The sequence below is a fragment of the Bombyx mandarina genome, chromosome 05 (genome assembly GCF_030267445.1).
Source record: "Bombyx mandarina strain Sakado chromosome 05, ASM3026744v2".
NCBI lineage: Eukaryota > Metazoa > Arthropoda > Insecta > Lepidoptera > Bombycidae > Bombyx > Bombyx mandarina.
This window is the reverse complement of record NC_143212.1, coordinates 12,643,285-12,655,142: the sequence shown is the minus strand read 5'-3', so window position 1 is coordinate 12,655,142 and position 11,858 is coordinate 12,643,285. Positions and strand designations below refer to the sequence as shown.

The 11,858-nt window shown below is 33.7% G+C and overlaps 2 protein-coding genes across 2 annotated transcripts; one reads left to right on the top strand and one right to left on the bottom strand.

Moving 5' to 3' along the window:
- Positions 1-276: 276 nt before the first annotated feature.
- On the top strand, positions 277-9,410 carry Snx17 (sorting nexin 17). Its single transcript, XM_028187748.2, has 8 exons — positions 277-550; positions 829-1,018; positions 1,125-1,479; positions 1,587-1,749; positions 3,947-4,171; positions 5,231-5,383; positions 7,053-7,202; positions 7,856-9,410. The coding sequence occupies exons 1-8, from the start codon at positions 491-493 to the stop codon at positions 8,003-8,005; spliced, it is 1,446 nt and encodes a 481-aa protein (XP_028043549.2). The 5' UTR covers positions 277-490; the 3' UTR covers positions 8,006-9,410.
- Uccr (ubiquinol-cytochrome C reductase complex 14kD subunit) lies at positions 9,373-11,496 on the bottom strand. The gene is made up of 3 exons (XM_028187747.2): positions 10,589-11,496; positions 10,451-10,501; positions 9,373-9,671 (listed from the first exon to the last, which is right to left on the bottom strand). Exons 1-3 carry the CDS (start codon positions 10,641-10,643, stop codon positions 9,424-9,426), a joined length of 354 nt encoding a protein of 117 aa, XP_028043548.2. The 5' UTR covers positions 10,644-11,496; the 3' UTR covers positions 9,373-9,423.
- Positions 11,497-11,858: the final 362 nt, after the last annotated feature.

Genomic DNA, 11,858 nt, shown 5'->3' with positions numbered 1-11,858 from the left:
AAATCACAACGATTCTAAAGAAGTTTTCATTTCAAAATAGATAAAAAAAAATCACACAACTTCACCCCTCGCATTCCCACCAAAAAGTCCAATGGATGGATTTCATTCATATATATAACAGAGTACATACCAATATTTGTTTCAAGGCATAAAATTAATTAATTGAACTTTTTTATTTGACACTGGCAGCAATGGAATCGTGAGAAGCCCATTGCCATACTTAAGAAGAAAAATTATATAAACTACCTAGGTATCTCTATGGTAGTTGTCAATTGTTAAATTTCTAGTTTAGTCTATGCGTCTGCTGAGTTATTTACCTTTGGAATACCTACATATGTTTTTCCCTTTAGTTCTAAAGTGATTACAGTGTTTTCATGTGTTTTTATTTTAAAATGTGTATCTCTAGACATAGCTAACAACTTTAGCGAACTTTACAGTCAAATATTCATTGAAGTGTAAAGGAAATGAAATTATACATTGATTTTTGAACATGCATTTCTCAATACCTGATTTACAACAATTTTACGATGACAATGGTACTTCATATACGGTACTTATCCTTCAAATTTTTTATAGTTTTTGTCTTTGTTTGCTTAATAATGTCGCTTGGAATTTACAAACATTAATGGAAAAAAATTAAACCTACCTAATTAAATTCTAATTCTCATTACTTTGAATGATATCAAAGCACGCAGCTTATTCTTTCGAAATATTAGTCTGACTCACAATTGCTTAATAAAGTTATTCACTGTTTTCATCACATTCTCAAAGTCCAGATGTCATATATGTTAATATTTATGTAAGTAATTAGAAAAAGTGTACTTTTAGGGATACAATATATATATTGATGGATTTTTCCATTGCACCGCCCGCTATAGACAGTTGCTCAGTCTCCATGAGCAGCTGCAAGCACAACACTCATATGTTAGACTTCCACAATTTCCACCAAAGAAGTTGTTCCTTACCAGTTCACTGCTGGAAGAAAGGAGGATCCTGTTAGAGAAATATATACAAATGGGTTTGTATTTTAGTTTTTATTTTTTTAAGGTGAAAGCTACCACAAATTTGGTCTTATAATAAAAGGGAAAAAGAAGAAGAGGATTAAATACTGTTTTTTTTTTCAGTGGGTCAAATTCCTGTGCTGGCTAATTCAGATTTACTTATAACATTCCTGTTTTCTGCTCAACAAGAAACTCACTCTGTCAAAATGCATGAAGTTGAAATAGAAATATCCTTAATGAATGGCTATAGAATACCATTGTCTGTTTCTTCCACTGATTCATCAAGTACTTTACTGGATATTGCTTGTAATTACATTAATTTATCAAGTGAATTAATAAAATATTATTCATTATATTTATTTAACTGGAGTTGTGCTAAAGATGGACAACCTTCTATGAAAAAATTAGAAGAATATGAATCTCCCTACATATCACAGAAATATGTGAGACCTGAAGATAAAATAGTTTTAAGAAAAAGGTAAATAATGTAAAAAATACAATATTATGTTTTCAATATTCGTAATATTAAGAGCAATATTATATATACATTTTTTTCAAACACCATAAAATGATTTTTTTTTTCAGCTACTGGGATCCTAATTATGACGTTGATCTTATGATTGACAATGTATCTTTAGACTTGTTATATCTACAAACAAATGAAGAGCTAGATCTTGGCTGGATAATTGCAGATGCTCAAACTAGAGACATTTTAAGAAAATATGAAGCTAAAAAACAAAAAAGAGAGGTATGCCTTACATAAATATTGAAATTATATTAATTATCAAAATGGGGAAAACTAAATTAATTACTAGAAATTAAAAATATTACTATCTACAAAATAAGATTAAGATTGTAAATGATGTTGAAATAGTATTTATTATTTCAAAAGTGGCATTTGAATAAGATGCAAACTATTTTTTGCAATTGAATATGTTTTTTTTTATTTATTTTTTAAATCATCAAAATGGCACACTCCTGTTCTCATTTTGATCAAGTTATTATTTTAACATTAAAATAAGAGACATTAAATGTGTTTTAACAAGTATTATCAATATAAATATGGAAACAGACCAAAGTTCATTAAGCTTAGTGTTCATCTCGGCACAAAGTGGCACAGATAACCTTTTATCATGAACATATTAAGTGCTGCTGTTGTTGTTTTGAGATAATGGAAAAAAATATGTTTGTACTATTATTCTGGTACAGCTTCAAGTAAATAAGCCCCTAAACTATAAATAAATAACCCTTAAATAATATAGATAAATGTCATTTATTCGTCACATGAAAACGAAACAATCTGACAGATGGTAGAATTTAAAATTGGCGTATAACTGATATTACGTAAATTCCATCAAGGATGTAAAAAATAAATAGCATTATTAATTAGATCACCAAAAAAATGATAATAATAAGAAGACTATCATAAAAAAAATTGTTTACCATGACCATTTTTGCTTAGAGTGTGTGGTTTTATGGCTTAGTGTGAATTATACTGTTCATGCATAGATAGGGTTCAAATAAGATTACTCCAGAAAATGACTATACTGGTGGTAAGGTGGCTTGTCACCTGCCCCACCACTCTACCTATTTTTGCCACAGAGCAGCAATGCATTCTTGTTTGAATGGTAGGGTATCCATTAAACTATAAAACGGAGATATAGAATTCAAGTTACAAGGTGAGTGACAGCATTTACGTTGTCGGTATCTATGGGCTCCGGTAAGCACTAAAGGTCGTTCATCCAAGGCGGTGAGCTCGTTCATCCAAGTATTGAAAAATAAAAACTTAAATCGTCAGTCACTCTGATATCTACTCAGAGGAACACTGGTCGTTTCATTTCGTCCTAGAGTACCATGAGACTAGTAGCCAAGATCAGAAGACTACAGGACTTGCTATTTTAAACCTTTTTTTTTATCAGTAATATCTAAATAAATACCTTAGTACCTAGAACCTAAAGTAGTTAAATAACTACTTTAGGTTAAATCAATTATTATTATTTTAAATGAATCTGCGAAAATGAGTATCATTAAACTGCTTTGTTTCAATTAATTTACATTTTAAATAATTTGTGTAGCCGTTAATAGTAGAAACTGCTAAATTTCAATTAAACGGTGTTGTGACCATTGTCACTTGTGAATATCAGTGAAGTCACCATATTCAAGCTGTTTAACGTCGTCTTTAGAAGAATATGTCATAGCGTTCAGGAAAGTAAGAATCTTCTTACGTATAAAATATCTCTGAAAACGTGCAATAGATGACCACAATGGTTCCAGATAGCAAAACAATACATCTCAAACAATCCCTCAGCGCTCTAGGCGTGTAAGATAATCTACAAAATATAGAAAAAAATAGATATCCGAAATTACAGAGGACCTTAGATCCAGAAATCACAAACGATCCAGGAGATAGGGACTAGCATTATGTAACCATATTTAACCTACTCTTGCGATCAGGTATACTCAAAGTTATAAAATAGTGAAGAGTGAACGAATAGCTCCAACACAGAACAAATTTTCACCGGTGGTAGGACCTCTTGGTAGTCCGCACGGGTAGGTACCACCACCCCGCCTATTTCCGCCGTGAAGCAGTAATGCGTTTCGGTTCGAAGGGTGGGGTAGCCGTTGTAACTATACTGAGACCTTAAAACTTATATCTGGAGGTGGGTGGCGCATTTACGTTGTAGATGTCTATGGGCCCCAGTATCCACTTAACACCACAACCACCAAAAAAAAATAAAAATTATAAGTTTTTTTTTTATTGCTTAGATAGATGGACGAGCTGGTGTTAAGTGGTTACTGGAGCTCATAGACATCTACCACGTAAATGCGCCACCCACCTTTAGATATAAGTTCTAAGGTCTCAGTATAGTTAAATAGAGTATCATTTCTTTACCATTTAGATTCGGAAAGCTGAAAAATACCTAATTATATTAAGATTATTTCAGTTTATGGAATTAGCGCGCTCGTTGAGACATTACGGCCGTATTCCGGCTGGAGAAGCGGTGACAGACTCAGTAAACGTATCTGGAGATAATTCTGACAGCACGTGTCGTGTTCGTGTTTCTCTTGCTGCCAGGGAACTGACTCTGACCACGGTCACTCAGCCTCAAAGGGAACAACGGTTTAAAGTTACACGCATGAGATGTTGGAGAATCACGACGTTGCACTGCGTAAGTATGCATTAATAACAATAGAAATTCATAATGTGAATGTCACGGAATACGCCCATCAAAATACTTCAGCGCGAATCTATAAATTAACCACAAATATCGAAATTATTGAATGTTTGAGGCTAATTAAATTAAACAACGTCAGACGTGTCAAATCTGTCCCCTTCAGTGCTAGCAAGACAATTAGGAAACTTTGTCAAGAGTGCCAACAACTAAAAAAAATTAGAGATGATTGAGATAATTCAACATATATTTTTCACAAAACGAAGACATTGAATTTGTTTCTTTATTGTTATTGTAGGCAGACGAGCATACGGCCCACCTGATGGTGAGTGGTTACCGTCGCCCATGGACTTCAGCAATGCCAAGGGCAGAGCCAAGCCGCTACCTACCGTTTTTAAATAAATATGTGTAGGAATTCCTTAATCAGTGTATGGAATTCCCCGAATCCTGATCACGCAGGAGCCAGTCACCGTCTTTGCCCTAGACACGTCCTTACGGATCCATCAAATCTAATAACCCTTGCATTAAACGTCTTTCGCGTTTTCGCGCCTTTCGTGCAACCTAACCTAAGCATCAGCACCTTTAGTTTCTGGCCGGATCTTCTCAGCGGGTCGCGATTCCGATCCGGTAGTAGATTCATTCGCGAAGCAGCTACTCTTGAGTTGTTAGGTCTACCTTGGAGGCGCTCGGGTAGCTGTTAGCAAATCCCGCCCCTTCTGACTGAGCCCTTACTCGCCAACCTGTCCTTGTGAAACTGGAAAGGCCTCAGGGCCACCACTGGCCACCAGTAAGCTCTCAATCATAAAAGAAAAGTATATGGAAGACACTAAAATTCATTAATAGCCATTAAAAAAAAAGAAATTCTGACGTCAAGCCATGACGAAATTGTACTGAAATGTGTTGAACAAAAAGTATAATTCCAACACAACAACAATAAAAGTGTCAAGTTCCAATATTAATGTGAATAAAGTAATATAATAATGGAGATGATTGATAAAATATATGTGTTGTTTGGCTGACTCAAAGGCATGATTCATATGACGATATTTTTTGTAGATGGAAAGGCCACAAACTAACGGACATAGTTCAGAAAACGAAGAACCAAATAAAAACTTTGAATTATCCTTTGAATATCTAATTAGCAAGGATAATTTACAGTGGATAACCTTGAGGACGGAACATGCCACATTCATAAGCGTCTGTTTACAGGTAATGATAATACCTAATTTGTTAGAAATGACTATTGTTGACCTTTTAATTCGCGGTGCAACAATATTACGTCATCCTGGAATTATTGTCAGAATTCTCGTCACAAGGAAACAATTCGCCAAATTCAATAGTTTAACGAAGGTTATTACAGTAATCTGCTAAACTGTGAACAGAGAACCGACATATGGTAATCTATGTATTTAAAGTACAATTGTTACAAATCAATGTGTAATGTATTCTTTACATTTTCTATTAATTGTATTATATGTATAATTTTAAAAAACTTTGCACATAAAAAACTCGAATATAGTAATTTTATGAAAGGGGGAAACCAAATAAAAACTATCGACAAAAGATCTTCCGTACCGGTAAAAGCCCGCTACTGTTCTTACTTTTGATATATTGTCCGCACAGCTGTGAGTTCATGTCTTCCTTTGCTGTGCATGTTTCGGCCTTTCTATTTTCTCTCGCACACCTTCGCTTACACCGACTTTCAAACTTCAAAGCCTGGTAGTACTGGCTAATGACAGGTTTACTGTAGCCACAACTGCGCCATCGCGTTTATTGTTAAAGTATCTATCTTTTGATATACTAGGTTTCGAGAGGCTAAGATATCGATGTTCTCGTCGAACCCGTAGCTTGCGAAGAAGGGTTCGGCGAGTAAATTAACCCATAAACACAGCCCATTGAGTTTCACGCCGTATCTTTTCAGTAAATCGCGTTTCCGATCCGCCGGTAGATTCTGCGAAGCACTGCTCTTGCTAGGGCTAGTGTTAGCGACGCCCCCACTTGAACCCCGAGGGTTCCCCTACTCGTTAGGTTTCGCTGGCACAGCCTCAGGGCTACAATGTAGTTACTTATATTGACTTACCTGATATTGCTGTCAAGAAATAAGAGGGTAAAATACCTAGGCATATTCTTTATATTATTCACTATCGGTTATATAAAATTCGTGACTTTAATGAAAGGGTAAACATAGAAAAAAATAGCCTGGTTAAGATTTCGACAGGTAAAGTATTCAAAGTGTCTATTTTTTAAACTAAATAAAAATATTTCTGGTTAACAAATTAGTGATGGTCTTCGGCCTCTTTGGTTCTTAGACCTTAATCAATATAAAACGTTGCGTAAATGGTCCGTTATTGCCAAGGTTTGTTTTTTGCTGATAAACCCACTTCAATCCTAGTTTTAAGCGGTTACTGGAGAGCCTATAAGTATAAATAACAACATGAATGCAATTTTTTTTTTCCTACCTAAGCTGAGAGCCTTGAGAGGCTATTTCAGCGTAACCTTAAATAATAGGTGAGCTCACGGGGTTCAAACCTGGCGACGTTGCTAACACGAACCCTAGGAAGAGCCGTGCTTCGCAGAATCTACTACCGGATCGGAAACGCGACCCACTGAGAAGATCCGGCGAGAAACTCAGTGGGCTCGTGAATGCAACCACTCACCTTGAGACGAGAATGTGAAATCTCCATTGTATTGTATATCAATAATTGCACAATTCTGTGACAAAAGGTCATAGTCAAATTAGTGATATATACGTTCATGTTTATTTTACGTTTCTTAAAGAATAAAAAACAAGAAACGTGTAGGTATCATTAGTTTATTTGTTATGTAGAACTTGTGAAATCAATTTACAACAATAATAATAAACGTGTTTGATTTTCAGTCAATAGTTGACGAGTTGATGCGGCAGAAAAGCGGCGCAGGACCAACGTCCCCTCGCTGCGAGAAGCGCACCCATCTCACATATTTGAGGAGGGACGGCTCCAGTCAGCTTATCTCGCCGTCCTCCTCCAGCGATACGCTCAGTTCTAACGTGAGTTTTCGCACAGAAATGACGATTTTGCGAGTTGGTAATGTAGTTGCTATTTATTGGTGACCTGCGTTAAGCTTCATTTTGATATGAAACAAAAACCAGACGACATTTGAAAACTGTTGATTTTTTTTTAATGGTTAGATTGTTGGACGAGCTCACAGCCCACCTGGTGTTAAGTGGTTACTGGAGCCCATAGATATCTGCAACGTAAATGCGCCACCCACCTTGAGATATAAGTTCTAAGGTCTCAAGTATAGTTACAACGGCTGCCCCACCCTTCAAACCGAAACGCATTACCGCTTCACGGTAGAAATAGGCATGGTGGTGGTACCTACCCGTGCGGACTCACAAGAGGTCCTACCACCAGTAAGAATAAATAAGTAATATATTGAAAACGAAATCTTTGTATTCTATTTTTGTAATTATAAAAAAAAGCTCATGTTCATACAACTTTACCCTTTCAGGTAATTTAATTATAAAAACCCTTTCATTATTACTCTATAAAATACCTAAAGTATTTTTCCTCCATATTTCAAATTTAATTAAACCAGTTCCGTTTCTATTTTTTTAAGTTAGACTGTATTCTTTCTCTGTCGACCAATCAAAATACTGAATTACAGGCTGATTTAAATATTCTATTTTTCCGTTTTCAGAATGCCGACTCTTCATACAACTCAACTAGTTCAAAGGAAATATTTTCAGTTCAAAGACTAACCGAGAAATTCGCAACTGTCGCCTTCAAAACCGGAAAGGACTGTGTTGAAAATAACGCATTCGAAGCTATCGGCGATGAGGAATTGTAAATGTGTATTATAGTCGGGTGTATTGGAAACGTTCCGGAAAACGAAGAGAAAGAAAAGTAGTTCTAAAAAATCGCGAAGAATAATTTTTTTTTTCCTTGTTCTGCTGTGTTCTCATAACATTGCGAATTTACTAAATATCAATTTATTGAAAAAAAAAAAACTAGTAGTATCGTTATATCGTTACTCTTTTACGGTAAAATAATCGATTCCGATTTTGGGAGCGGTTCTAACACGCCTCGCATTATTGAATATCGAATTTAAACTCGAATTTTTTTATTAGTAAATTAACATGAACAAAGATGGGCGTAGTAAAAAAGTAATTAAGTTGCACAAATATGAAAAAAGTTATAAATAAATATAAAACATATCTCATAATTTTTATCTTAAAAATATATCAAAGTAATAATCTTTTAAATATTACTATATTTGTAGTATAAATTTAGGGATGGCAGATATTATTCTTCACATTGCCGTATGGGTAAAAATGATCGCCTGTGAGTGAGCCATGTCTGCCAATGTTAGCAATATATAAAATACTATTTGTATTGTGAAATCTACTTTCTTATGGAATTCTGCATTAGCCATTAAGTTGTCTGTTCAATTAAGTATTAAGTTTTGTACATCATATGAATCTAAAATATTTCTATCATAATTTAATAACATGGTATCCCATTAATGTATAGACTTTTATTTACATTATTTTGTATAGAAATTCGATAAAAGTAGTATATTAGGTTAAGTTAATATAAAGTAAAAAAAAAACTATCATTTAATAATTTTACATTCAAAAAATGTCCAAATTAATTGAACTTTATATTTAAACAAAATCATATTACTTATTATTATTTTTGTTAAGTATGATTGTATTATTGTTAAGAGGGACCAAGTTAATTTAATTTTCAAAATTACCTATATGGATCCAGTCTAAATATGGAAAATTGTTTTTCCATCATATAAATTTTGTAGATACTCAACATTGAAATGAAAACGTATATTTAGTTTTAACGCTTTATTTAATGGCCATATTTAAATTATGCATACTAAATAATTTTACAAATTTTTCTGATCTTCATTGTATATTTCTTGTACATAAACAAATGAAATAAATTTATTTCTTAATTACTTTCCAAGAGACCATTGCCACATATTTAGATCTAATACTTTTTACTTATTTAATAAAATAGGAAGTAGTATTTTTATTAAAGATGGCCTTTATGGCCACTTTCAAATTGTTATGATCAAGACCAAAAATCTAATATGTGTATAGAAGGATAGAGATGACATACTATTTGGCACGAGTTAATCTTTGAAAATTTCATATTGAACATTTATCAATATGCACAACACAGGTAAAATAATACAAACAATTAACTGCTATATTTATTTTAATTAAATAATACCACTATGCCATGTCTCATTTAATATTCCTTCTCCCACTGCTCTCTCTCCAGCCTCTCTTTCTCAACTTGCTCAACAATTGGGGTTAAGTATAGGGTATCTTCTTCATATTTTGTCCACTCTTCTTTAGGTAGGATTGTTTTTTGCATGGAGAGCTGTATAGCACGTACAATACGGAAGTTTCTCTCGTCAACAACATGGGATGGAATTCTGCGGAGTGCTTCAGTTACATCAGGAGTTTCATGCAAGCAATCATCCCGTAACAAACCTGTAAATATTTTGGTTACAATTTCAACTACTTTATGGGCCAGGACGATACTAGAATTTGTGAGCTTACACCAATGTGAACTATGATTTTTTTACTATACATGAGTCAACAAACTTCCAGCTAAAATATTGAGAAGTTATAAGTCTAAAATAATGATGTTAATTAAATAGAATCTGCTCCCCATAGACTAACAAAGTAAATGCCAGTGGACATGATGTCAACGTCTCCATTCTATAGTATAGTGGCTGCCCTATTTCTTAAACAAGAATGCATCACTGTACAAGACACTACCATCAAGAACTACACAAATTTATAATTGTTGTGGGTCTTGTTTATTACACAGTATTATTTCTTTAATATGGAAGTTATTTGTGGACTTATGTTAGGTACATATTTTTTATAAATTGGAACCAGTCTACAGCAATCAATTCATGACGGTCTCATTGCTTAATATGAATGCATCAGGCTTCTTATCCCCTGGACAACGATAATTTAAAACCTATGCCATTGTGTTCAAAAATTTTAAATATTAGGCTCTATTGTTATGTTATTGTTATCTGTGGGAACTGTTAATGAATGGATTTAAGCAGTCCATTAGTTTTAGATAGTTGAATTACAATGTAATATAGGAAGATATTATCTACTATTACTTATTATAAGTTAATTAGAATAAAGAAATAATTTTTAGTGTTTGCTCATCTAACAGTAAACTGTTTTTTGAAGCCTTAATGTTCTACAATGTCAGACTTGTGTTAAAATAGCATTTGTGTTTCAAGTACCATATTTATTGAATCCCGAAAGATTGTAGGCCCATTTGCTGAGGCTGTCACCTGAAAACGAGTTTACCAGGTTATAAATAATGGGATGAGATTACATAACTTAAAACTACTGCTTACAAATTGACAATTAATACTCACTTCGGTTAATAGCCGTGGCTCGGAAAGCCATCATGGCAGTTGCTCTAAAAGCCATTTTATCAATTCACAAATTTATGATTTTAACGTAATTCTTACTCAAACAACCAGAAATAGCCAATACTTAATTTCAACTTCTCTAAAATAGAGTTTTCTCCTGTCAGTGAGATTTTTCTATATAGGTCTATGGATTTTTCCCGAGCCTGAATTGACACATTTGAAAATGTCAATCATTTGCTTTTTAATTTATTTTTTCTTTTGCGCAAACAAAAGGAAATTTAAGCTGGATAATTTTGTAAACATAGTCTTTTTTAAGGATGAAGTGTTTTTTTTTAATTATTACTTATTAACTGTTTAGCATCTCTTAAGCTGCACACATATGGGAAAATGAAACAAGGATGTATTTCCTAAAAGTCTAGTGAATAAAATAACTTTATAATAAAATGATGGGAATCTGCAGCAACTAATGGACTCTTCGGTTTCATTGCAGAAAAAAGCCTCTTATCGTGGCCCCCTCTCATTACATATGCTACCGTCACCCTTAGCACATCTTATCGGATCTTCTCGATCCACTTTCGATGCTTTCAGACTCTTCGAGCACCGGCTACCAATCTTGTCGAACTCTTCGAAGATTCGATGTGCAACCTAACCCATAGTCATACACACTGATTTTCTCACCGGGTCTTCTCACAAGATTGCGATTTCAATCCGGTGGTAGATTCAGCGAAACTCTGCTTTTGTCAGGATTAGTGTTAACAAGATCGCATGTTAAAACCCGTGAGTTCATCTATCAGTCTGCCCGTAGTTGGAATAGCCACCTTCGTTACCAATGATTGAGCAGGGGAAAAAAATGCAAAGAAAATAACTAAAAATATTTGTTGGAAGGTTGTGATGCTGTCCACGTATAATTGTCTATGATGCACTATATTTGAATTTGTATTATGTTCTTTTATTTTTGAAGTGCAGTATCATTCTGAATTATATTTTCTCATATACAAGTAAAGTGTAAACACAATGTTTCAAGTATTTTTACGTTTTAATTAATTCCATATTTAATTAAATTCATATTTACTAGATTCCCTTTGCCTGTGTAACTGTACCAAAAAGGATTTTAATTAATTAACACCAAAGAAAAAAGAATCTATGGTATACACTGATTGGAATTTTTTATTTTAAATTATTGATTATGAAGGACTGCGTTTGGCCCAAATTATACGTAATTTCGCTTAAAGGATGGGTTGTTCTAAATAAAAAAATTAAAAAATAAGCAAGC